Genomic DNA, 23,483 nt, shown 5'->3' on the forward strand with positions numbered 1-23,483 from the left:
CTCACTGGACGGATGCCTCTCCGACCATGTTTGAAGTCATCTGTCTACCAGATTGATGCACTACTGGGAATTTGTGTTTGTTAATCGGTCAGATAATATTTGTATCTGAAAGCTCAGTGTGTGTTTAACATCATTTGAAGTGCCTTATTTTAGGGCTTTATTCTCAAGACTAGATCACGCAGCGTCCGTGGCCTTTCACGGACAAGTCAATAAGTTTGCACAGTACAGAGAACAGGTTCTTTGTGTGACGCTTCAAAAGCAACTCCTATCTGTGACAAGCCCTGATAAGGTGATCACATTCGCATACAGTCGGACTCTTTATTGATCGAAAAGGGGCGACAAAAATGACAATATCCACATTTTTATTTTGACTGAATAAGTTACAAGTAAACATCTGGACTGATGAAAAACAATATATTCTTTTCCAACACAAGACAAACAACAGACGATCAGATGATATTTTTATCTTCCGCCACTGGAAACAAAGCTTCACTCAGACAAGCCAAGGACAGCGAAGCCTGATGTCATGAGGAATGAATGAGTGGGAGTTCACAAGATCACTTACACTTCAGCCTTTTAAACAACAAACATTGGGGCACCAGCTCATCGTGCATGTTGGGGGAGATTATCGGAAGTCCTCAGCAGAGAACATGCCCTTGGCCCGCCTCAGGATGGAGTCCTTGGAAGCATCATACGGGTGCTCTTTGGAAGGGATCTCCAGCACAGCCGGGATGGACTGCATGTGGGCGTCGATGGCGTGACGGATCATCTCGGCAATGAACTGGTTGATTAGGATGATGGCGATGTCGCTACGGGCCAGAAAGCTCCTGGAAAACAAACAAGTGTTTTGAAATCTTTACATTCAAGGATTTTAAGTGTAAATAATCCACTTCACATTACAACTACATAATACTTACCAGTAAATCATTCATACAACAAATATTTGAATACTAAAAAAAGTGATGCAGTAAACCGAAACCTAAAATTAAATGTTAAATAACACGATGTCGGTACAATTGCACCAAATATCAGCTCAATGTGTCATGACATAAACTCTCCGCTACACAGGTGAAACATCTATATCGATGTCGATTGCTTTCTAAATGCTTATTTGATTACGTTGAATGGGTCAGGACACACGTCAGAAGCTTACTTGAAGGTCTCCTCGATCTCCGTGATGCTAGTGTCCTTCTCCACCACCAGAAAATTGGGCTTTCGGTTCTTGTTTAGTTCGCCGATCCCGCCGAGGAGGAAGCCAGTGCATGTGTCCTCGTCGCCGATGACGGCTATAACTTTGCCGCGTCCAGCCATCACAGAGCCTCGCAGGTGAAGATTTTAACGGTGGAAAAGCAGAAAGCAGATGCTAACGCGTCTAAAGCAGCTCAGGTCATGTGAGACGTCAGCTGACAGACACTTCCTGTTTGGGAGAGCAACGGTAAGAGAGCGGAACCTGCTGGTTGGAATGAAAACAGCTACATCATCCTTATTACTATTTTGAAATTATTTGTTTTAAATTAGGATATAAACGGTGACGTCAGTAATAATAATATGAATCACAATAATCAGTCTTTCAATGGAATGTTTTGTACGACAATTAAAAATACATTGTAGAAGAGTTACATCTACATCACATATAAAATAACTCACGTATATTATTTTATATAACCATCTCTGTAAATAAATATCCCACAGTATATTAAAATTAAATGACTTGATTCAAGTTGGTACGTTTTGAATGTCCGCTAGCCCCTGAACGCATCTTGAGCAGTCACGTGAAAGTCCACCCAGAAAGACGGAAATGCTGCTGGGCTGCTTCACCGGAGAATAAAAACACAGAGAATAATGGTCAGGATCCCGTTGTTAACGTACCCGTGACGACTGTGTTCTCTTGGTAGATCGGTACCTAATCGTGTGCTTGGTTTACAGACGACAGCGGCGCTGACTGCGGGTCTGGAGCGGATCCCGGACCAGCTCGGGTACCTGGTTATCAGCGAGGACGGAGTTCTGGCCGTGAGTGACTGACCCCCCCACGACAGCAGCACGTAACATATCGGCGTCCAGATCAGTTGGTTTAAGTCTTTAAGATAGCTTCAAGTGTGTCTAAAGTCTTTCAAATTACGACTAAAGTCGTTTAATGAATTCGTTGTAAGTTATTTAAAAATGTATTTGGGCTAACTTATTGACCACAACTATTGTTGTCATGACGGACGGTGTACTTGCAGTCGGCCGGTGAGCTGGAGAACGATGAACATACGGCAGGAGTCCTGATGCAGATGGTTCGAACCGCTAGTCGCCTGAGGTTATCTGGATGCCCGGAGCCACCGTTCAAACGGATGTCAGGTGAGCACCGGACGCACACTCTCGCATCACCAGTCCACCACTTGACCGTGTCTACTTTTCCCCTCAGTGATCCTGGATGACTTCGTGTACACGGTGACGGTCTCTGCTCAGAAGGTTTTTGTGGTCAAACGTCAGAACAACCAGCGAGAGCCAATCAGTGTTTAGCAGCAGGGCAGGTGTTGAGTAGCATGTGTGTTCGTCTGGATGTTAATAAAAGGTTTTTAAATTCAGATTGAACTCGTTTGTCATTTGAAGTCAACAGTAGCAGCTTCAACTGCCATGACTTTGTTGCAACGCATTAGAGGGCAAGTCCCACATCTGAGATCATGTTTGTTGTTAAGGGCAGAAACCTGATGGGAATTCAACATAGGGTGCATCATGGTCATGGTGGACCATTTACAGCCTGATCTTGATTTTGGTTTCAGATTGAACAAAACACAACCAAATGTTCCAAAACAAAATCGCTCTAAAGTGTGACTCTAGAATAGAAAGAGTGTGGACACTGACTGGAAGATGTTAACATGTCTGAATCCAGATGAAGGCACGGTTTGAGAAGCTCTGTCATCAATAGGAGACTTGGCATAGAGTCATTGTTCCAGTTGATATGGGCTGGGAACTTCAGGAACTTAACCCTGAGACAGACCCAGATGCTCCATTTTGCAAGAGGATTAGTTGGGGTCTCAAGTCTCACCTAATCCGGAGCACTCTGGAGGAGGAAGTGAAAAGCCACCACCACTTTTCATTGACCTTTATTCTCTAATGAAAGAAGCCCCGAAAACCAAAACAGCTGAGAAGAACAACCTTTATTGCATCATTGCTAGTTCTCTGTTTCTTCACATTGTTCAGGAATGACGAGGCCTTCAGGTTCAGCTCTGGAATGAGTCATTAGATGACCAGGTACACTGGTCCCGACTGTAAGCCCCGCCCGTCGACCACATATAGGCTGGCACCTGTTACAAGCCCCGCCCCCTGACCACAGGTACACGAGCACCTGCTGCTACCCTTCCTCCTCCACGACAACTTGTCACATGAGTGTGGTTTTAAAACATGCTGATAAAAAGAAAAAGACATCTGCAGAAGCCAGTAGGAAGAACAGAAGAAGAAGAGGACGATGGGAAATGATAGCGCGCTCAGAGTCCATGACATCACCTAACTGACACATTTATAAGTTAAAAAAGAAAACAAACAAAAACAGTCTTATGAAATAATCCTCCTCCTCTTCTTCTTCTTCTTCATCATCTTCTTCCACCTCCTCCTCATCTGTTTGTACACAGTGACGCCAGCTAATATCATCAGCTGCCGCTTCCTCCGGTTAGCTGGTCTAGTGTTTGGCCAGCTCGCAGGACAGCCAGTCCAGACCCTCATACAGACCGTTGCCCTGAGTCGCACAGGTGGCCTGGACCTGCCACTGAGGATGGAGACACACAGGCCGCAAGTGTTACTGTCATGCGACAACTGTTTTAAACACATGGTCTTATTTTGCAGGTTGCAACAATGACGTCAAACTAATTTAACATTCGTTTTCACCAGAAATTTCAACTCAAAACATATCTGTAAATACTTTTAATAACCCTTCTCAACACATACTTTCTGCCCTACAGTGGGGGAAACGTTCCTTACTTCTTGGATGCTAAACATTTTTTACATTTTGCCATTTTCTTACCCTGTCATTTTCAACATATATTTGCACACATTAAATAATAAAATACTGTTTTTTGGACTGTAAACTGGTCAGCAGACAGATGCATTTAAAAAAAAGGGCGTGGCTGAGTGATACTCACAGTTCTGCCACGCAGACTCAGCAGACCCAGTTTTTCAGTGAGTTCGCTGACCGCCATGGCGTTGGGAAGATCCTGTTTGTTGGCGAAGACTAGAAGAACCGCCTCCCTCAGCTCATCCTCCTGGAGCTGTGAAGTCACATGACCAGAAAGATTAATAATGTTTATTACAATAATGTCCATTATTCATAGTGTCAAAGAGGCTTTTTGCTAGGGGGCATCTGGGTGTCCTCAGGATGCCCCCCTCAATTTTTTTTATTAATTTTTAAATTTTTTAAAATAAATCATGGTCGGTCAAGTAAAACAACAGTCCAGGAGACCCCTGCATCTGAACGCGTTATTGTGGCAGCAGGTATTCAGTTCATCTCGGTTAACCATCATTTGACTCCGATGTTTGTGTTTATAAAAAGTTATTTTTGTAAAAACAGATGTCTGCAGTTTCTTTTTAACAAAGCAACTAGTCATGTCAGTTGATGACCTTGTGTGTTGGGAGGGGAATGGGCTGGGGGTGGGGTTATGGGCTAAGGTCGGGGCTTTGGATGCCAGTTTCAAAATCGTAGCTAAAAACCTGGTTTCAACCTTTTATCAGCAGGACCTTTCTAACAAACATGATGAAACTGTGGATCTCAGGTATTGAGCCTGACAGGCTGAACTAGTTAAACTAACTCCTCCAACCAAGCAGTGATATTTTAAAAAGAAGGACAAGATCAACTTGTATGAAAGTACAGAGAATTATTAACTGAATGTTTTACACTTAGGCAATTTACCTCAGAGAACAGAATTCATTTGCAGTCACTATCAAAGGTTTCAAGTTTGTGCGTGTGAACTGAGAAACTGATCCATTGCACAACTGCTCTGCTGTGACACAGTGGATGGATGCAGTAGCATGGCACATCCAATTCCAGCAGAAACTGGGAGGAGCGCGTCCTGAGGAAACCCTAAGCTCCAAAACATGAAATAATGGACGGCCTCTCGTATTCAGAATTGGACATCCAAAATGTCTGATCATAAGTGCCTATATAATGCCCTACTCATAGTGTCCTCACACTGGTTTCCATGAATAAAACCCGGTAATTTCGCCAAATATGACAGAAATTTGCAGATTCACAACACTTTTGCAGCTGTAGCATGGCTGGCATTTTTGCTTACTGGTGTAATCTTGCTTTTATCCACATCTTGTGAGTCACTACACTCGCAGCATGGAAGCGCTGTGATTGATGGGATGTCTGACTCTGATGACAGAAGGAAACCGCAGATAAGTTCCAAACTTTAAACAAACTGACTCAGAGCTTTTTAATCTGAGGAGTATTTTGGTGTTTCTTTCGGCACAAAGCCCACTCCTCCCACACAGCGCTTGCTGAAAGCAAGCAAAAGATCTTAACAATTTAAGTGGTTCTATCTATTTAATGAAGCGGCAAGCCTTTATTATATACTGTTTGAATGAATGAATGTTAAAAGGTGTGAAAGTTTAGACAACCATCGCAGATACACAGCTGATACAACTGTGTGCTTATCTTGCTTAAATATATAAAAAGAAGATGAACAAAACTGTAGACAGTTGGCTAGTAGTAAGGGAAAGAATCATTATGAAAACATGTTTTATTTTTTTAAATAAATCAGGGTCAGTCTAGTAAGACAACTGCCCAGGAGACTCCTGCATCTGAGAGTGATATTGTGGCAACTGCCACTGAGTTCCTATAACGTTTGACTCAGATGTTTGTTTTCATAAAACAGTTGTTTTTGTACAATAGATGTTTACAGTTTCTTTTTTACAAAGCAAAGTCAGTTAAGTCAGTTGTTGACATGGCAAGTCAGGAGGTGAATGGGCTGTCGGCGAGGCTTTGGATGCCTGTTTCAAAATCCTAGCTAAAAGCCTGATGACGCAGCACTGAACAGTAAGGATGCTCAGCTCAGGATTTATACTGCAGATCACAGATACACATGAATTTGTAATCAAAAACGTAGTTATGGCGAGTGCTATTTCAACACAAACAGCAACTATTCAGTCAACAAGACAACTGAAAAATAATTTAAAATGATGAGAGTACACCAACCGGTGAAGGGCTGTTAAGTACAGGTCCCCGTAGCGGGGTTCCAAGCGAGTGAGGACTCGCCAGAAGCTGCTGTTTTTCACCAATGCTACTGGTGATGATGGGGGTTGATCAGCATATACCTTTCAAAACTGGCCGAGTGACAGGAGTCTCACCACTTAAAAAGGCTAAACGTGTTTATTCTAAACGGGAATCAGTGGATCAGAGAATGTCTACTTGTAGTCAGCTCTTTGGGACACAGATGATGCCTGTAATGTGTCACAATGTAACACCTAAGATATATTAGTCACTCACCATTTTGGAAAGTTCCTCCGCAGATTCGGCAACTCGCTCTCTGTCATTGCTGTCCACCACAAAGATCAGACCCTGGTGACACAGTTGCGTTAATGATTGCACCGACGTACGCACTGACCTAACACATGAACACTGGCCGTGATAACCCCAAAATTAATTGAATAACTGGGACAATGGTTTACAGTCCCTGGCGGCATTTTAACGCACGACTGATATGGACAAACAACTCACGTGAACATCACACATCCTCTTGTCACACAGAATTTTTGCCATTATATGTCAAATGTTCCTTCGAACCAAAACTCATTTCCATGTATAGTTATACTTGCAGAACATCTGTTTTAAAGACTTTATGACAAACATTTACTTGCTTTAACCCATAAGGGCTATTCAGAGAAATCCCAACCTGGGTGTTCTGGAAGTAGTGTCTCCAAAGAGGTCGGATTTTGTCCTGGCCGCCAACATCCCAAACAGTGAAGCAGATATTCTTGTATTCTACCGTCTCCACATTAAACCCTGAAGGGAGAGGAGAGGAAATGAATCGAGTTATTTACATCAACATCTGACGCTTTAGCGCTAGTAAAGGGCTACTCGTGGGATTACTGACTGATGACTCACCAATAGTAGGGATAGTGGTAACGATTTCTCCTAGCTTGAGTTTGTACAGAATTGTCGTTTTTCCAGCGGCATCCAAACCGACTGAAAGAGGGAGGAAAAAAAGTCAGGAATCGTCGTGAACTTGGACTGGCACGTCGACATTTAAACTAATCGTTAGCATCTGGTTGTTATACGTCCTTATTTTCGCCGAACAGACGATTTCGCCAAATTGAACCCCACACCGGGTCACATTCGTATGAGGGTCGACGTGACCTGATCGATATTATCAAGCGTCCAACTCGATCAGGGTCGAAAGAGCAAATGCCCCGTTAGCCGGGAGCAGCAGCAGCTAGCTTAGCTGTGTGGAAGCTCACCCATCAGTATCCTCATCTGCTTCTTCCCAAAAAACCTGGAGAACAGACTTGAGATCGTCAAGCCCATTTTAAAAACACACGGTCAGCTTTCCAAAGAAGTCAAAATCCAGACACTTTGTTTTGACCGTCGATCCAGAGGCGACACCGGCGGATGCTCAGAGACAGGTCCCGTTATTCGAACAGTCAGTAGGCGCAGCTCCTCCTCGGTGCCACGTCCAGGCCAACGCGGAAGAAATGACGTCACGGCTCTCCATGAACTTTATTTAAAGAACAACGTTGACAAAAGCCACACGACACCCTCTTGTTTCAATTCGTATGTTTTTGCACTTGCTGCTTCTTGGTGCGAATAGCCAAAATGAAACAAAATAGAGTAGTAAGTCTTACTACTACTTACTAAGAGTAGTAAGTAGTAGTAAGAGTAGGATATCTTTTATTTTTTAAAATAAATGTGTCAATGAATACAGTCCATCGCCAGTTACAGGTCAAACAGCGCTTGGAAACTTTCAACATCTGTACATTTCAGTTACCACGGCTGACAACGGTATTTCGCACTGTCACGGCCGACAAAATTAGACAGCTTTTGAAAAATAACGACGATGATGTTGACTTTGTCTGAGTCTGCTGATTCACGTGGCAGCCCTGAACGCAGCACCAGAGCTCCGCCCCCTCCTCCTCCAGTTCCGGTTCAGACCTTCATGGCGGCTGTTGGATGACAGAAAGGAAATATTTCGATTAAACTCAAATCTCAAACCATTTATTGGACAAACGAACCCTGCGACGTCAGAATAATGCAAACTACTGATAAACGGTAAGAAGTGGCCGAATTTTGTCCGGTTGACGACCGTTGTTTTTTGGTACCACCTGCCCATTTATTCATGTCAGTCATGTTTTGCCTGATAAGCCAAACCAGGAGTTAAAATGACTCTCGTGTGACAATTCATTTACTTTAAGTTTTGAGGGTTTCGCTAATTGTTGAGTCTACCATGAGAAATAAACGCACTTTTGTAACGTCAGTAAATATCTGATGACCACTTCTGTCCAGTTTAGGAGCCAGTAAATCCATTTGAAGTTGGCAGACAGCCGCAGTTCTCTTCAGGATGCTGTTGTCTATCAAACCAAATTGAAGGATCACCTGAGAAATGGATAAGTTTGGGATGAGTTTTGGAGGCGGTCCCAGCAGGAAGGAGCTGCTGGACACCATTGAGTCCCAGAAAAAGCAGCTCAGCCAGTACCAGACCCGCCTTAAAGATGTTGTCCGAGCTTACAAGAGCCTTCTGAAGGAGAAGGAGGCTTTAGAATCCAGCCTTAAGGTTTTGTCAGTGTCCCAGGAGGTTGACCTGAACCAGCATGGCGGCCAGTCCAAAGCGCTGTTGTCAGATGACCATTCCTCACTCCACAGCGAGGACAGTCTTGAGACAGGGGCCTCATTGGACATGTCAGAGACCGGTAAAGGTGATCAGATTCAGGACAACCCGGAGGAGCCAGCAGGATCGATTCGCTCCGAGGCTAGTGGTTCGGAAACTAGCAGCGTGGGGGCCGAGCAGCCTCCTGCTGCAGAGTCGGACCGCAGAGTCGTTCAGCTGAGGAGCCAATTGAGCACGCTCACAAATGCCCTGGCCACAGTCACTCAGGAGAAGTCTCGGATGGAAGCCAACTTCCAAGCAGACAAGCGTCAGCTGAAACAGGAAGTCGAGGAGCTTCAAGAGCATATCTCTGCCTTAGCCACACAGCAGGACGCCGAGCTCCGCAACTTGCAGCAACAGCTGGCTGAGAGTCGCGCTCGCGTAATCACTCAGCAGCACGAGAGGGAGCAGGAACAGGGGGATCAGCTGCAGCAGCTGAGGGAGCTTCAGAAGCTCCTCCAGCAGGAACGCGATCTACGACAGGATGCGGAGCTCCGCCTTCACGACGCCAACACAGCACTCCTGGTCACATCTCAGGCTGTTGACAGAGGAGCGGAGTCTGAGGCGCACCTCATTCAGGTGAGGGATGAGAGGGACGAGCTGAAAAAGAAGCTGCAAGCTGCTCAGGAGGAGCAGACAAAACCAGATCCGAGAGTGGCAGAGCTGCAGCAGGAACTAACCCAGCTGAAGACTCACTTCCAGCAGGAGCTCGACCACGAGACCATGAAGGTAAAAGTGAGATCCAGTTTTAATGTTGTCAAGCCTTCATGCTCCTTTGACTGAATGTGGTCACTTGTGTTTGTAGGCTTGCAAAGTTGAGGAGCGAGCTCATGAACGGGCCCAGGCTGCTGAGACTCGGGTTGCTGGTCTGGAGCAGCGTTTGTCAGAGATGTCGGACCTTCTGGGCACGTGTGAGAAAACCAGGCAAAGGGACCAGCAGTTGGTGCAACGACTGAGAGAGCGAATCACACAACTAGATATGGAGAACAAAACACTGGCTCTTGCGGCAGCCAGCAGGTCGACCTCTGACCTCTGCTTGGATGAGTCTCAGCTGGATGTGCCGCTGTTGAAGGAGAAGCTTCAGCAGGTGAAGAAGCTGCTGAAACTGGCTGCTCAGAAGAATGCAGACCAGGTGCCCAACATCCAAGACAGCACTGATGCGGAGGTTGAGTCCGGCGGGCACAACGCCACTGTAGAAGCATATCAGCAGGAGCTTCGGCAGCTGAGGGACGAGTTCGAACGCTACAAGGTGCGTGCTCAGGTTGTGCTGAAGAACAAGAACACCAAAGATGGTTGCCAGGCCAAAGAACTGGAGGAAGTGCGGGACCAGCTGGCTGAGTTGAAGGAGAAGTACATCAACCTACGGATCCAGTGTGATGAGGCGGAAACCAAACATCGGCAGCAGCTGGATGACTGCCAGCAACAGGTGATAGCGGTACAGCACAGTCACAAACAGGAAGTGGACCGCTTGGAGACGCTACACAGGGACGAGCTGCTGCGGTTCGAGTCTGAGCTGCACAAGCAGAGGGAGAGAACGATGGCCCTGCTGGAGGAGAAGGACCAGGAGCTGGAGCGACTGCGGGCCTCGACGCTAAGTCTGGCAGCAAGACGCAGTAGTGATGTTGATAAAGTGGCTGAGGGCAGTTTGTCTGAAGAAGAGAGCGAGGGCGACTTGATCAGCCAAGCGCTCCGACTGACTGCGCCCACTGAGCCCACGCTGCTGCTCTACGCCGAACAGCTTGCTCGAAAAGAGGTGGAGGCCAGTGGCCTCCGGCGGCAGAAGAACCAGCTAGAGGAGGACATTCACCAGCTGCAGGCCAAACTCATCGCCAACGCGGAGCGACACGACGAGGAGGCATCTCAGCTGAAGGGACGGATCGACAAACTGACCCGAGACCAGAACAGGGAGGGCGCCAACCTGGAGTACCTGAAGAACATCATCTACAGGTTCCTGACGCTGCAGGATGCAAGTGGGAAGCAACAGACGCTCACCGCCATTCTGACCATCCTGCACTTCAGCCAGCAGGAGAAACAAGTCGTCATGAGGCAGCAGGTGGCACCATGGTGGAATACCAGCAAAAGAGCCTGATGGTTTGATGCCTGATGATGAACTCTTCCCTACATTGTGTATCACAAATGCTAGGTTTCTCTGCTGATCATTTGAAGTCTGTATACAGATTAAGGTTTGGTGACAGAATGATTTGAGAATAGTTTTCTCTGAGCGCAATTTCCTCCATATTTATATGTAATATTTTTGTAAACATTAAAGTATTTTCATGCTTCCATATGCATCGAGTTTTTATGCTTTTCATTCAATAGAGCTTTTAACAATTAAACATCCTCTCAAAGTTATTTTTAACAAACCTTCAGGACACAGAACGTTAACAGAACTTGAGATTTATTTTGAACACTTATTTACATGGTCAGAATGAATTATTGCGTTACATTCATCCACACAGCTCCGCTGCGTTATGTTTGTGTCTTGAGAACAGTCTGCAGGTCTTCAGGTAGCGAGCTGACTATCGACTTCACAAAAGCCTCTAGTTTCTCCAAAACTCCATCCTTGAGCTGCAGCTGCAGACGGCGAGCTTTAATCTGAAAACACGTTACAAGCTGGTTACTAGCTGTTGTAAAACAAATGTTTATTCGCTTTAGCACATAAAATGTCCAAAAGCACAACACAAGCCTGTTCAGCTGCTGACTCACCAGTTTCTCCAGGAGCTTCAGCACCAAATCGACAATCTCCACCTCAGACTTGTCTTTGGTCCAACCCAGGAGGTCCTGCAGCACCGCACTAATGTCAATACAGTCTGGACATCACATAGAATACACCCTGACAAACACTCACCGCCTCACTGATGACCTCCAGATGAAGACATTCTAACTTCTGTGTCATCTCTCTGTGGCGATGTCGGTACCAGCCATCAAAATTTGGGGATTTAAAGAACTTCCTAGGAGAGGCATCAAACTTCCCATATAGAATTTGTGTAACAGTATTGCCAAATGTGATGTCTCTAACCTGTAAAGTCCCAGCCAATCGCCACGCAGCATTGAAGTCAGCTGTGGACCGCTGTGCTCCAGTGTGGACATGAACTCTTCCTGACTGAAGGGTCGTATTTGGGGGGGCGTCTGTGAAACATATCAACATACAGGAGCTTTACCAACATGACCCTCGTGATCTAGAGCCACCTGTTTGAGTCGCAAGTGAAGCACCATGATTAGATGATGTTAGAGCAACAGATGTGTCTCAGAGCCTTTTTCCAGGCAAATTTTGAGCTAGATTAAACTACACAGGTCACTTGTGTGTCATGAGGTGGTTAACAATGACAACAATGCATGAGAAATGGACCGATTTTACCTTCCAGGGAGTGACAGACCTCTGCAGGGGCATCAGACTGGCCATGTAGCGCTCCTGACAGACAACACAGAAGGTCAACTAACACTGACCTCCGAGAACAAAACTGCCTTCTTACCAGTGGAATGATGAAGCTTTGAGTCAGCTCCAATAAGTGTCGTCTCAGGATGGCACTCTGTGCCTCAGAGGGTCTTTTCCTCTGGATGCCCTGCACACACAGACATGCATAAAAAATAAAATCATATATTAATAAATGCCATATAAAGTTTTATTTAAAACAACGTTTGAAGATCATTTGATCTGACCAATACTCGAGTTACCTTCAGGAGCCTTTTAATGAGGATCTTGTCTTTATGCAGGAATGGCTTGTAAGCAGTGTAGACACCTGGCAGAGGACATACATAAGAATAGCAAGATGGATAGAAATAAAACGTGCCGTGCTCTTTCCTCACCAGGTTTGGGGTCCAGTGTCTTCAGTTTGTCCAGTTTCTTTACCTTCACTTGTTTGGGTAAATCGCCTGTTGGGAGACCAAAGAAGTTGTCACACATTTGTCATTCATTCTGGATGTGTTCTGGAGAATTTCTTAAGGAACAGAAAACGGCCAGATAAGAAAAAGCAGCTGAGGAAAAACGTGATTAAGTAGCAAAAGTGGCCTAACAGAAACACAGGCTGGACATTCCTTTTAAAGTTAAAGGGTCAAAAATATTGATTCTCTCAAAATTTGCAAGCGGACGGTGAGTCTGATGTAGGGTGGTGAAATCCCCTGGCCACTGTGAGGGACCATGTTTGGAGTGAAACACTGAGGTGAGTGCAATGAGGATAAGGCTAAACATTTTCTTTTTCCTTTCTCACCCTTTATACAGGTACATCACTAGGACCAACAGCGCATTTTGTAAACTCTCAGATGACACTCACCTGCCATCTTTAGTTCTCCCAGCCGTACCACATGGGGCCAGTTCTGGAATGTCTTGATGAAAAATGGATTGGTGACGCCCAGAATCACATTTGGCCTAAAATAGGAGAATGAGCACAAAGAAAAAATAACATTGGCTGCAATAATTTGGGCCAGACTAACCAGTCTAAATAAATCAGGACGCTTCAGAAAAACACTTCTTTCAGAGTGAAATTATCCGGTCCGTCACATTCGCCATGAAATGTGTGACCACTGTGTTACTCACGGCGCCTGCGTCTTGGTTGTGTACTCTCTGAACTCGCTGTCATGGATGGTGAAGTACGGTCGGTAGTCACAGCAGAACTTCAGCGGCGTGATGGAACTAGGAAGAGAAACACATTATTACCAAAGCAACCAACGACGCTCACTGAACAGACAAGAGGAAGCTGTTTAATTTAACCACCTGACAAGTGCGAAGACTGTTTCTGACGAGGCGGTGGGAGATGGCGCCATGACGACCACAGGCTCACCCAGCAGCACCAGCTCCCACAGCGTTTGCAGGTGAATGAGAACTGACTGAAAGCACCTGGATGGACGAACGACATCATGATCAGGAGCAAGTATTGCTCCTGATCATGATGTCTTTACTTTATAAGACAAACTCACTTGAAGAGGTCTAACTCATGGATAGTCTGCAGCACAGTTGGAGTCGGCATCAGGTTCTGTTTACAAAAATAAGATCACAAGTTTTGAATCCGATTTATGCAACTTCGTTTACAAGCGTTAAGTTTAGGTTCACCCTTTGGCATAAGTAGAAAATGCTCACTTCAGGAAAAATACCATAAAACATATTTAAATACATAAAACAATTATGAGTCATGAACAGCATTCCATTGAAATACGAAAAGTAATAAATGATGGTTCTGTGGTTTGATATGCAGTAGTTGCAAAAAGATGCCCTGCACCTGCAGAGGGGTATGAGAAACTGTCATTTTATGTCATCTTGTCCTTCATCCTACAATGCATTTCCATTTTTTTTATCAGCTTGACAGCATTTTATAGTCTATTCTACACATAAGTTAAGACACTTAAATGGTGTTAAATAGGTCACTGACCAGATAGGGCGTCTGTTTGACTGGACTTCCTCCAGGTTTATCAGATGTTGATGGGATGCGAATCTGAAAACACACAAGTTTAATGTCACATACATAAAGTCATTCACACAAAGACACAGCAAAAATGTATGATGTAATATTGTTTCATACCAATTTATCAACATTCACACGAACAGGATCAAATGTGAGAATTGGTACATTTAAGAATTGTGCTGTTGCACATTGTCACAGAACGGCAACTATGAATTTGATTATTAATATTTACCCATATCTCAAATCAACGATATTGTACTTCAGGATTCGTTTTCACTCATATGTTAGTGTTTTCATTCTCATATTGTTGCACAAGACTCTCTTTGTTGGCAGGTCAGTCCATTTTGCAAAAATAAATATGAATCAGAAAGGACCGTCTGTTTCAACTGCCAGATTCCAAACAGGCTCAGAATACCAACCACACCCTCCTCACCTGCAACACCTGGCCCATCACAGGTAGGTTGAGCGTCAGTCCAGGTACAGGGCAGGGCCACTGGTCAATATCATTGCAAACTGAAAAACAGGAATAAAAGAGAACATAATGATTCCTTAAAATAAAACAGTGGTCCAACACTGAGCTATGTTTATCTCATGGCAAAGTGTGAACCACGGCAAACTTTCAATGTTTTTCAAACACACCTGATACTCTACAATTGCTAAATATAGACCTACTGCTCCCAGCTCAGTTACAGCTGTGACTCAGACCTTTTCACATTGATCTGAATCTCTCACAGTGGATAAAAGTATTGCTAATCTTTGTTCAAGCACATCCAACCTGAGTTTGATTCTAAATCTGAACGATCAAAACAGCTTCACCTGCTTCCAGGCAGGGCTCCAATTTCTCAAAAAACTCTGGTGTGATGATCTGTAGCAGTGTGTGAAACAGATGCGTATATGGCAAACGGGAAAGCAGCACAAGGGACTGAAACAGATGCATAAAAAAAAAGGTTTAGTTGCACATTTACCTCCATCTGAGACAACCTGATAATCTGATGGTGACATGAGTCTCAAAAGAAATATGGCTACTACCTTTTGGAAATATCCTCTCTTGACTGAAGCATCTCTCACTTGTCTGAAGTAGACATATCCAAAGAAGTGAGATGTCTCTTTCTGGGGAAATGATAAATATTAAGTCAAAGACCCATCTATATGATCATTTATTAGTTGTTAGGTGTTGTGATAGAAAGCAAATGTGAGAACATCCAGATGTTGACTGCTGAACCAATGTAGCTTTGGTGATTTCTGGAGCTGCCTCATTTAGTTGTGCCTCCGGCTGCTGAAAACACATCCAGCCAAATGCAAAATCCTTTTGATGCCGATATTTAAAATGACAGAAAATATGAAACACAGTTAATTTTAGGCGCTAATATTTGTGGAAATCCTGACATGTTCTGAACACTTGGACACACAAAGTCTTGACAATGCATCTCAAGTAATCACCTGCAGGCTGGACGGCGCATCCCTGTTATAGACATCCTCAATGGTCCCTGAACATCTGCGACCAAATGACTGGCGCATCCTAAAGCTGAACTGAGTGTCCCCCAGACATCCTGCAAAAAAAATAATAACATAAAACGTAAAAAAAAAATGAATCTAGTCATGCTATCCTAGTTTGTCTAGTTTACCTGAGTACGAGTCTGGAAACGACAAGTAGCAAATGCTGGTTTTCTATGATCAAATGGGGATGAATTGAAAAGGAATTAATAATTTATAATAAAGACAGCATAAAATTCATATACTATTAATACAGTAATTACCTCTTTCTCAGTAAGTTTCACATCATGAGGATAAATGAGCTGAAACATGGAACATAGTGAAAATTAACATCACACTGACAAACAGGAACCATAACAGACAATAAAACTATATAAAGTAAATAGAGATAACAGAACGTGGACCGATATATGGATTTAAAATAAACGTGTCATTTCAAAATGCTAACGAATATCAACAAACCATTCAAATAGGCTCAATTGTAAATGTAGTTTTAGTATAAAACATTAGTGACAAAACCCACACACGCTGTGTTGATGTGGCAACGCATTAAGGTGTTGTTTTCGTTCGTGTAGCCGGGTTTGCTAGCAATGGTGCTAACAGGCTAAGCTAACAGCTGTACCTCGATGGACTGTCCAAGCTCCAGGTCGAAGGTGACAACACAAACACACTCGAACCAGCGAGAGAACTGCGCCCATCGACACCGACCACCCGAGCCCTCCACCTCTTCGTGGCGGGGAGATTCGGAGTCCACAAATGGGTTCATGTTCCCGACCCTTGCATCCTCCGACGCTCCATCACAGAGAGAGACAGCAGCTGGGGACCTGCGGTGGTTCGGGGCACATCAGCAACAAGCATGATGGGTAACTGATGCGATCAATACACGGGTGAACAGCAACATGTCCCCGAAACACGGTGATGCTTTGTAGTCATTTATTATAAAATAAAATGTTATTTTTACCCCTCCAAAAGATGTATTAATTTTGTGACGTTTTAAATGAAATTGGGAAAAACATATTTAGTTATATAACTTGAATCTCTGGCCACTATAAATGGCTTTGTAGCAGTTTCTCTATTATATTTTTGTATTATGAGCACTAGCTCGAACCAGTTCATAATAATAGATTGCAAGCTGAACAAAGAAGTGAAGTGCCTCGTACTTCAGTGTTTGTTGGTTATTGGTTTGTGACTGGCTGCATGAAAATATGCATGCCTGTACACTACCAGTCAAATGGAACAGAATATTTAGAGGAATTGCAGCTTATTATTTGAAACATATCTATTTCAAGCAGGTCAGTAATTACTTTCTCAGCTTAATGTTTGTCAACAGTTGTGACAAAATTGTGATAAATGTAAATTTTATGCACATTAGTGAAATACTGATTAAGCGTAACTTTGCAATTTCACATTACATATATTTGAAACCAAATGTTACTATTATTAATAATATTGTGATTTTTATTTTAAGGAGGTTAGACATGCGGATAAATGATTTGATTAGATTGTCTTCATTCTTCCCTCAGTGGGGAAGTAGCTTAAAAGTTGTTATTGCCGTATTTTTAATGCACTATGCGTAATAATGATGAAGGTTATTTAAAATAGTTTAAATATAATAGTCTTCGTTTTTATGGTATGTCCTGTTTTATTTTGAAAGGAGCGCCGGATATGAGGAAACATTGTTCCGTTCATAAGCCGGTGCTGGTTGATCGGAGGCACAGTGTGTTGCTGCCGGCTGGTAACTGACAGGCGAACATGTCCTCGGACCCGTGTTCTTTCTCCTCCTTCACAAGGTGCGTCACCAGGCACCTGAACGTCTCCTTCCATGTGGACTTCGTAAGACACGTGATCCGGGGGACGGTGGCCCTCACCGTGGAGGCGCTGGAGGACCGCTTCTCCGCTCTGGTAACCATAACGGACCCCGGTTAGCTCTGACGCTAACGGGCTTGTTATTCATTCCCTAGTTTCTCACCGCGCTAAGATGTTCCCCGCACGTCTCACCACCATTGAAAGAACTAGGAAAGTTACAGCTTAGATCGTTGATACAGTTCCTGGACTGTGTCTCGGAACACGGGGTTCATTCCTTTTTATTTTCAAGTAGCTGGACTTTGTTATCAAGGGTTTATGGTCTGTGGACTTGTACCTAGTTGAGGTTTTGCCGATAACCAGGGAAACACGTAATTCAGTACAACTTTAATGATGGTCTTGCTCCTTGTTTTGTATATTAAAATGTATAGTTTATCTTTGGCAATGATTATTGTTTTGCTGGATAAATGGATGAATACGGCATTATGCCATTAGTATATATTAGTATATTGTTCATTATCCTCCAAATCGGAGTGATCCAAATATTGTGTTTAAACGTCAACTGGTTTAACTTTCATTTTATACTTGTTAAATGTCTTGTACCTCTTTTCCTTTAACTTTGCAAAATAGTGAAACCAAACTAATCTCACTTTTATTCCTTTCCTCTCTTCTTCCTTTTACCTTAAAATTAATAATGTCCTATTTGGGTTACTCTTGACTGTTATAATGTAATTACATAATACAATACTGGAGTGACATGGTGCAGGATAGACAATGCGCCTGTTTATCAGGGTAACATGTTGGAGCTCCTAAGTGCTGGTTCAGCAATGCTTGGTACATGACGCATTATTTAATGCACCTATCTGTCTATCTGTCGTAGACTTTGGACACCAGAGACCTGAAAATTGTCTCTGTGAATGCTAATGGCCAGACTGCCCAGTTTAACATGGGAGCCAAACACAGCTTTAAAGGGACCCCGCTGGAGGTCACACTGCCCTTCGACCTCTCCAGGTGACGCCACTCTTCCTTGCTATGGTTAGTATTTTTGATCCATATGGAAATTACTGAAACAGTTTGTGCACGACAGGGGACAACACTTCATTCTGGAGGTGACGTATGAGACATCACCGGGCGCATCAGCGCTGCAGTGGCTCACCCCTGAGCAGACGGCTGGAAAGAAACACCCATACCTGTTCAGTCAATGCCAGGTACGTGGGGGGCTGTGTCAATGAAGCAAACCATCTTCTACTTTGGAGACATCTAAGTGACCTCAATGAACTATAACCTCTTTTTGAGTTATTCCAATCATGAGGCTGTTTCATTGCTTAGCTTCCTCTTCCGAAATCTTCCAGTGTTGGCAACAGTGTTCCTTCTGCTTTTTAACCGTCTGAGATAAAATGTGGCAAAAGAAAGTTGAACTTTAAAAGGTGGTGTGAAAGTGGAGCAGGAACTCATGACTTCTTCATTTGAGATGAGCACAATTTAACCCTCAGTTTGGTCTCGCAGGCTCATCACTGCCGGAGCATGATCCCCTGTCAGGACAGTCCATCTGTCAAGCACACCTACTATGCTCAGGTAACTCACCTTAACTCTGGGGTGTGGTTGGACTGGCATGTTTGTCTGTCCAGTTTGGGCACCTGCCTGTCGGTTATGTAAGATCTGGTCTGGCATGTGGCATCCTTGTGGTCATCATGAAAGTGATAACTGTTTTGCTTTATATCCCTTGTGTCTCCACGTCCAGGTGTCTGTCCCTAAAGACCTGGTGGCCGTGATGAGCGCAGCCCGTGATGGTCAAGAGGTCGACCCACAAGACCCCAGCCGCATCATCTATCGTTTCAGACAGACGGTTTGTAGTTTTTGAGTGCAAGTAAAAAAAAAAAAAATCCAGGAATTACTCAGGCTTTTAACTTCAGGTTCCAATGCCGTCGTACCTGATCGCCATCGTGGTGGGAGACCTGGAGAGCAGGTGAGGACTCTTCGTACGTTGAGTGAGTTTGACCCGGGAAGTGTAGCTGAATGCCTTCTGTCGTCTGATTGGTCCACAGGGAGATCGGGCCGAGGTCTAGAGTTTGGTCAGAAAAGGAATATGTGGATAAGGCAGCGTTTGAGTTCTCTGAGGTGAAAATATATTCATTTGTCATTCTTGTTGCTGCAAGTTGAATGCTTTAAAGTCTTCTTCTTCTGTTTCTAGTTTTTGCTTTTCTTCTTTTCCCAATTTTATTTGTATCCTTTTAAAACTTGGTCTCTCTATTTTCAAACATTATCTTTATATTTTATTACTTCCAAGGTGACCAAACTCTAAAAATCAATATTGATATCTGATACATTCCCTCATTTATCCTTGGTGTCAGATCTTCTATAGTTTTATTGGCATTTTTCCATGTTTACCTACTCTAAAGGTCTTTATTCACGTTTTTTGGAAGATTTTCCTCGTCCTACTTTGTGTCCATTTTGATGACTGTTCTCCTCCTGGCAGACAGAGACTATGTTGAAGACTGCTGAGGATCTGGCTGGACCCTACGTCTGGGGTCACTATGACATCCTGGTGCTGCCGCCATCTTTCCCCTACGGAGGGATGGAGAACCCCTGCCTGACCTTTGCCACGCCCACTCTGCTGGTGAGCAGCCACACATTCAATATGAACAGATGTGATTTTCACAGCCAAATAATCAAGTTCAATTTGTCTTGACAGGCTGGAGACAAGTCTCTGTCCAATGTGAGTAGTTAGTTTGGTGATAGACGATAACCTGCTTTACAGAAGCGGCAGGGTATTAAAGTGCAATGGTGGCCGTGTGTTTTACATGTGGCTGTGCTGCTAGGTCATCGCTCATGAGATCTCTCACAGTTGGACTGGGAATCTGGTCACTAACAAAACCTGGGAGCACTTCTGGTGATGCACACACACACGCACACACAAACACACACACGTTCGTATGGCTAACCCTGTGGGGACATTGGGAGGTTTCTCATTAACATAACCCTTTCCCCAGCCTCTCCACCTAAACCTTACCATCCAAAACAAATGGCTCACCTTAACCATGACTCTGAACTAAACTTAAACCTTATTCTAATGATCCAGTTATTTTGAAGTTTTCATCCTCAAAATGAGGTCTGGACCCTACAAGGACATAAGGTCCCCACGAGGATAGTGTTTTGTCAGGAATTGATCCCCCATGAGGCAGTATAAACAAGCACACACACACATTCTTGTATTTCTAGCCTTGTTCGGACTTTTGGAGATTTCTCATAGACTTTCATCCTTTCCCCAGCCTCTCACCCTTAACTAACCACCCAAAACAAATGCGGCAACTTAACCGTCACTATGAACCAAGTTTACCCTAATTATGATGACCAGTTATTATGCAGTTTGAATACCTAAAATGAGGGGTGAAGAAGTGTGACCTGGCCAAATGTGCTCACACTGATGGTTAAAAAGTCACATTGGCTGTCAAAAAGTACAGGAAAGCACAGACACACATGTATGTATCCTGTGATTGTGTTCACACACATCCACGCTCACATCCTTTTACACAACTCATATTGCAGTACACTAACACAATCTGTTGCTACAGCCTTGCAAATTCATTTCACTGTCTTGCACAAGAACAAACAAACACACACTGACCACCTGAGTGTGTGTGTGTGTGTGTGTTTCCAGGTTGAACGAGGGTCACACAGTTTACCTGGAGCGAATGATCGGCAGGCGTATGGAAGGAGAACAGTTCCGGCAGTTTGAAGCCATCGGGGGCTGGAAGATGCTGCAAGACTCAGTGAGACACTTCTGTTGTCCTGGAAACCAAACATGTCCATCTGCACCAGGGTGAAACGGTTATTTTTGTATTTGTGACTCCAGGTCAACACGTTTGGTGCCAACAGTCCTCTGACCAACCTGGTGCCGAACCTGAATGAAGTGGACCCGGATGACGCCTTCTCCTCTGTCCCTTATGAGAAAGGCTTTGCTCTCCTCTACCACCTGGAGGAGCTGATGGGGGGTCCAGGTGCGATCTATATTTTCCTCTTCATTTGCAAATTTCTTTCTTGAATCAATGTATCATTATTGTAATTCACAATTTGAAAGAGATTATTAATGAAATCAAGTGGAAAATATGGTTTTGACTTAAACTGTGAATACACTGTAGGTCTGACTCATTAGTTCCCACTCTTGTCCAGAGGTCTTCATGGGGTTTGTTAAGTCCTACATCCAGATGTTTGCCTACAGCAGCGTGACCACTGAAGAGTGGAAGAATTACCTCTTCACCTACTTCAAAGACAAGGTGGGAGCAGTGACGGTGACATTTGTGTGTAGTATGTGAAAGAAGTGTTCGTCTGAAGTGTCACAACAAACAAAAGCAAAGTCAAAATGGTATTAATTAAATTAAAACATATGTATTTTGTCTTGTATATTTTCACTACCAAACTGTAGCCTCAGACTACATGTGAGTGTTGCAGACTAAGCATGGTCTCCCTCCTCTCTCAGGTTGACATCCTGAAGAAGGTGGACTGGAACGCCTGGATGTTCACTCCTGGAATGCCTCCAGTCAAGCCTGTGTGAGATTTTTTTTTCTGCTGTTGTAGTTTAGCTTTCCACCAGGACTTGAGACATACACTTTTCATTTATTTTCTTCACCTATTCACTTCCTGGTGACACAGGGGAGTTGTCCCACCTACCTACAGCCAGGTGTGCGACTCAGGGCTTGGTACATGGTGCTACTCTCTGTGTCCTGTCGTCTTTGTTAAATCCTTATTCTGACAACCTCCTTTATTCTTGTCGTTATTCTGTGAAACTTCATCATCCTCACAGTTGAATTCAATTATGTGAAAAGAGGGCAAAGACCTCAAACCAATCAGTATATGTATTGAGTTTTGCTTCTGTGGTTGCAGGTACGACACCACAATGGCAGAAGCTTGCATTGCACTCAGTCAGAAATGGCTCAAGGTGAAGATTTTATCAAGTGTTGTCGTCTCGGTGTCATTCTTGTCTCAACTTCAGTGTTGTTTCAGGCGAATGAGACAGAGCTGGACAGTTTCAGCAAGTCAGACTTCAAGTCTCTGTCGTCGCACCAGGCCATTGAGTTCCTGTCTCTACTGGTGCAGGAGGTAAAGACACACATATCAGTTCAGGACTGTCCAGCTGAAATATTTTCTTCTTTTTTTTGGGAGGGGGGCACTGATGAAAGTCACTCTTCATTGGGTTAAGTGAGCTCAGATCTGTGGATTTTTTTTCTCCACAGGATCCTCTTCCATTGAGTCACGTGAAGAAGATGCAGGAGGTTTATGACCTGAACTCCTATATGAACTCAGAGATTCGCTTCAGGTGAGCTGACGTCGATAAGGCAAACCACCTTGTGTCACTCATGATTTGTGTTTTCAACTCCTTTGTCAACCTGATGTTCAAGGTGGCTCCGTCTCTGTGTGCGATCCAAATGGGAGGAGGCTGTTCCACTGGCGCTGAAAATGGCGACCGATCAGGGAAGGATGAAGTTCACCAGACCCCTCTTTAGGTACAGTAACTTTAGCCTGGTGTGAAAAGTGATTTGGATCAAGTTCACATGTCACAGCTGTTTGTATTTGATTTCACTCCAGAGAGGTCTTCAACTTTGACAAGTTCAAGGATGAAGCAGTCAGGACGTTTGTGGCTCACCGGCCGGCGATGCACCCAGTCACAGCAGGACTGGTGGCCAAGGACCTGAAGGTGGACGTCCAACAGTCCACTAGTCTGTAGAGCAGAAGGCTTGTAACGCTCAACACACTTCAATCACAGCTCAAGTTATCTCAGGACCGGCACGCTAACAAACATGATTTTATAAAGTAATAAAATCTTAAACTAAACCTTGCTCACTGTTGGATTCTGCAATTTGTTTGTGTGAAAGTTTTGAGAGAGCCGGTGGTCATCGTCGGATCATTTGGATGCATTTCCGCTTTTGTTTTGCAACTCGTTGCTGTAACTCCCCAG

At 44.0% G+C, this 23,483-nt stretch overlaps 6 protein-coding genes across 7 annotated transcripts; 3 read left to right on the plus strand and 3 right to left on the minus strand.

Moving 5' to 3' along the window:
• Window positions 1-345: 345 nt before the first annotated feature.
• atp6v1f (ATPase H+ transporting V1 subunit F) lies at window positions 346-1,423 on the minus strand. Its single transcript, XM_053863016.1, has 2 exons — window positions 1,154-1,423; window positions 346-827 (listed from the first exon to the last, which is right to left on the minus strand). The coding sequence occupies exons 1-2, from the start codon at window positions 1,309-1,311 to the stop codon at window positions 626-628; spliced, it is 360 nt and encodes a 119-aa protein (XP_053718991.1). The 5' UTR covers window positions 1,312-1,423; the 3' UTR covers window positions 346-625.
• A 270-nt stretch (window positions 1,424-1,693) lies between these two features.
• On the plus strand, window positions 1,694-2,564 carry lamtor4 (late endosomal/lysosomal adaptor, MAPK and MTOR activator 4). Its single transcript, XM_053863017.1, has 4 exons — window positions 1,694-1,845; window positions 1,927-2,010; window positions 2,223-2,340; window positions 2,408-2,564. The coding sequence occupies exons 1-4, from the start codon at window positions 1,843-1,845 to the stop codon at window positions 2,503-2,505; spliced, it is 303 nt and encodes a 100-aa protein (XP_053718992.1). The 5' UTR covers window positions 1,694-1,842; the 3' UTR covers window positions 2,506-2,564.
• A 536-nt stretch (window positions 2,565-3,100) lies between these two features.
• LOC128757595 (ADP-ribosylation factor 4) lies at window positions 3,101-7,648 on the minus strand. The gene is made up of 6 exons (XM_053863014.1): window positions 7,435-7,648; window positions 7,082-7,162; window positions 6,870-6,979; window positions 6,464-6,535; window positions 4,122-4,247; window positions 3,101-3,748 (listed from the first exon to the last, which is right to left on the minus strand). The coding sequence occupies exons 1-6, from the start codon at window positions 7,499-7,501 to the stop codon at window positions 3,662-3,664; spliced, it is 543 nt and encodes a 180-aa protein (XP_053718989.1). The 5' UTR covers window positions 7,502-7,648; the 3' UTR covers window positions 3,101-3,661.
• Window positions 7,649-8,086: 438 nt separating this feature from the next.
• gcc1 (GRIP and coiled-coil domain containing 1) lies at window positions 8,087-11,080 on the plus strand. 2 transcript variants are annotated; one of them, XM_053863009.1, is made up of 3 exons: window positions 8,087-8,242; window positions 8,477-9,566; window positions 9,643-11,080. In XM_053863009.1, exons 2-3 carry the CDS (start codon window positions 8,574-8,576, stop codon window positions 10,924-10,926), a joined length of 2,277 nt encoding a protein of 758 aa, XP_053718984.1. In that variant the 5' UTR covers window positions 8,087-8,242; window positions 8,477-8,573; the 3' UTR covers window positions 10,927-11,080. The 2 variants fall into 2 exon arrangements, with proteins under 2 accessions (XP_053718984.1, XP_053718983.1); XM_053863008.1 differs by having other exon boundaries at window positions 8,088-8,242; window positions 8,482-9,566.
• Window positions 11,081-11,233: 153 nt separating this feature from the next.
• On the minus strand, window positions 11,234-16,565 carry dennd6b (DENN/MADD domain containing 6B). The gene is made up of 20 exons (XM_053863011.1): window positions 16,350-16,565; window positions 15,991-16,029; window positions 15,859-15,901; window positions 15,674-15,783; window positions 15,263-15,343; window positions 15,050-15,155; window positions 14,667-14,746; window positions 14,201-14,263; window positions 13,752-13,807; window positions 13,549-13,671; window positions 13,372-13,467; window positions 13,109-13,203; window positions 12,645-12,710; window positions 12,513-12,577; window positions 12,311-12,400; window positions 12,196-12,249; window positions 11,857-11,966; window positions 11,686-11,788; window positions 11,544-11,618; window positions 11,234-11,432 (listed from the first exon to the last, which is right to left on the minus strand). The coding sequence occupies exons 1-20, from the start codon at window positions 16,491-16,493 to the stop codon at window positions 11,307-11,309; spliced, it is 1,725 nt and encodes a 574-aa protein (XP_053718986.1). The 5' UTR covers window positions 16,494-16,565; the 3' UTR covers window positions 11,234-11,306.
• Window positions 16,566-17,418: 853 nt separating this feature from the next.
• Window positions 17,419-23,364, plus strand: lta4h (leukotriene A4 hydrolase). Its single transcript, XM_053863010.1, has 19 exons — window positions 17,419-17,629; window positions 18,411-18,541; window positions 18,618-18,738; window positions 19,037-19,105; window positions 19,272-19,376; window positions 19,444-19,496; window positions 19,576-19,648; window positions 20,007-20,147; window positions 20,223-20,246; window positions 20,350-20,420; window positions 21,189-21,300; window positions 21,384-21,528; window positions 21,701-21,804; window positions 22,008-22,078; window positions 22,412-22,466; window positions 22,532-22,627; window positions 22,762-22,844; window positions 22,927-23,031; window positions 23,114-23,364. Exons 1-19 carry the CDS (start codon window positions 17,480-17,482, stop codon window positions 23,250-23,252), a joined length of 1,848 nt encoding a protein of 615 aa, XP_053718985.1. The 5' UTR covers window positions 17,419-17,479; the 3' UTR covers window positions 23,253-23,364.
• Window positions 23,365-23,483: the final 119 nt, after the last annotated feature.

This window comes from Synchiropus splendidus, chromosome 4 (genome assembly GCF_027744825.2).
Source record: "Synchiropus splendidus isolate RoL2022-P1 chromosome 4, RoL_Sspl_1.0, whole genome shotgun sequence".
Taxonomy (NCBI): Eukaryota; Metazoa; Chordata; class Actinopteri; order Syngnathiformes; family Callionymidae; genus Synchiropus; species Synchiropus splendidus.

What these genes read in the sequence shown, in the direction of transcription:
- dennd6b (XM_053863011.1), bottom strand. Translation starts at nt 16,493, where the DNA reads ATGAACCCATTTGTGGACTCCGAATCTCCCCGCCACGAAGAGGTGGAG. An exon ending in ATGCGCCGTCCAGCCTGCAG is followed by an intron (nt 15,344 to 15,673) that starts GTGATTACTTGA and finishes TCATTTCCCCAG; the next exon opens with AAAGAGACATCTCACTTCTT. An exon ending in TGGAGGTCATCAGTGAGGCG is followed by an intron (nt 11,619 to 11,685) that starts GTGAGTGTTTGT and finishes GCGGTGCTGCAG; the next exon opens with GACCTCCTGGGTTGGACCAA.
- atp6v1f (XM_053863016.1), bottom strand. Translation starts at nt 1,311, where the DNA reads ATGGCTGGACGCGGCAAAGTTATAGCCGTCATCGGCGACGAGGACACA. An exon ending in GAGATCGAGGAGACCTTCAA is followed by an intron (nt 828 to 1,153) that starts GTAAGCTTCTGA and finishes TTTGTTTTCCAG; the next exon opens with GAGCTTTCTGGCCCGTAGCG.
- lamtor4 (XM_053863017.1), top strand. An exon ending in GCGAGGACGGAGTTCTGGCC is followed by an intron (nt 2,011 to 2,222) that starts GTGAGTGACTGA and finishes GTGTACTTGCAG; the next exon opens with TCGGCCGGTGAGCTGGAGAA. An exon ending in ACCGTTCAAACGGATGTCAG is followed by an intron (nt 2,341 to 2,407) that starts GTGAGCACCGGA and finishes TTTTCCCCTCAG; the next exon opens with TGATCCTGGATGACTTCGTG.
- LOC128757595 (XM_053863014.1), bottom strand. Translation starts at nt 7,501, where the DNA reads ATGGGCTTGACGATCTCAAGTCTGTTCTCCAGGTTTTTTGGGAAGAAG. An exon ending in GCAGATGAGGATACTGATGG is followed by an intron (nt 7,163 to 7,434) that starts GTGAGCTTCCAC and finishes TCCCTCTTTCAG; the next exon opens with TCGGTTTGGATGCCGCTGGA. An exon ending in ACTACTTCCAGAACACCCAG is followed by an intron (nt 6,536 to 6,869) that starts GTTGGGATTTCT and finishes CTGTGTCACCAG; the next exon opens with GGTCTGATCTTTGTGGTGGA.
- lta4h (XM_053863010.1), top strand. Translation starts at nt 17,480, where the DNA reads ATGTCCTCGGACCCGTGTTCTTTCTCCTCCTTCACAAGGTGCGTCACC. An exon ending in GTGGGAGACCTGGAGAGCAG is followed by an intron (nt 19,497 to 19,575) that starts GTGAGGACTCTT and finishes ATTGGTCCACAG; the next exon opens with GGAGATCGGGCCGAGGTCTA. An exon ending in CAGCGTTTGAGTTCTCTGAG is followed by an intron (nt 19,649 to 20,006) that starts GTGAAAATATAT and finishes TCCTCCTGGCAG; the next exon opens with ACAGAGACTATGTTGAAGAC.
- gcc1 (XM_053863009.1), top strand. Translation starts at nt 8,574, where the DNA reads ATGGATAAGTTTGGGATGAGTTTTGGAGGCGGTCCCAGCAGGAAGGAG. An exon ending in TCGACCACGAGACCATGAAG is followed by an intron (nt 9,567 to 9,642) that starts GTAAAAGTGAGA and finishes TTGTGTTTGTAG; the next exon opens with GCTTGCAAAGTTGAGGAGCG.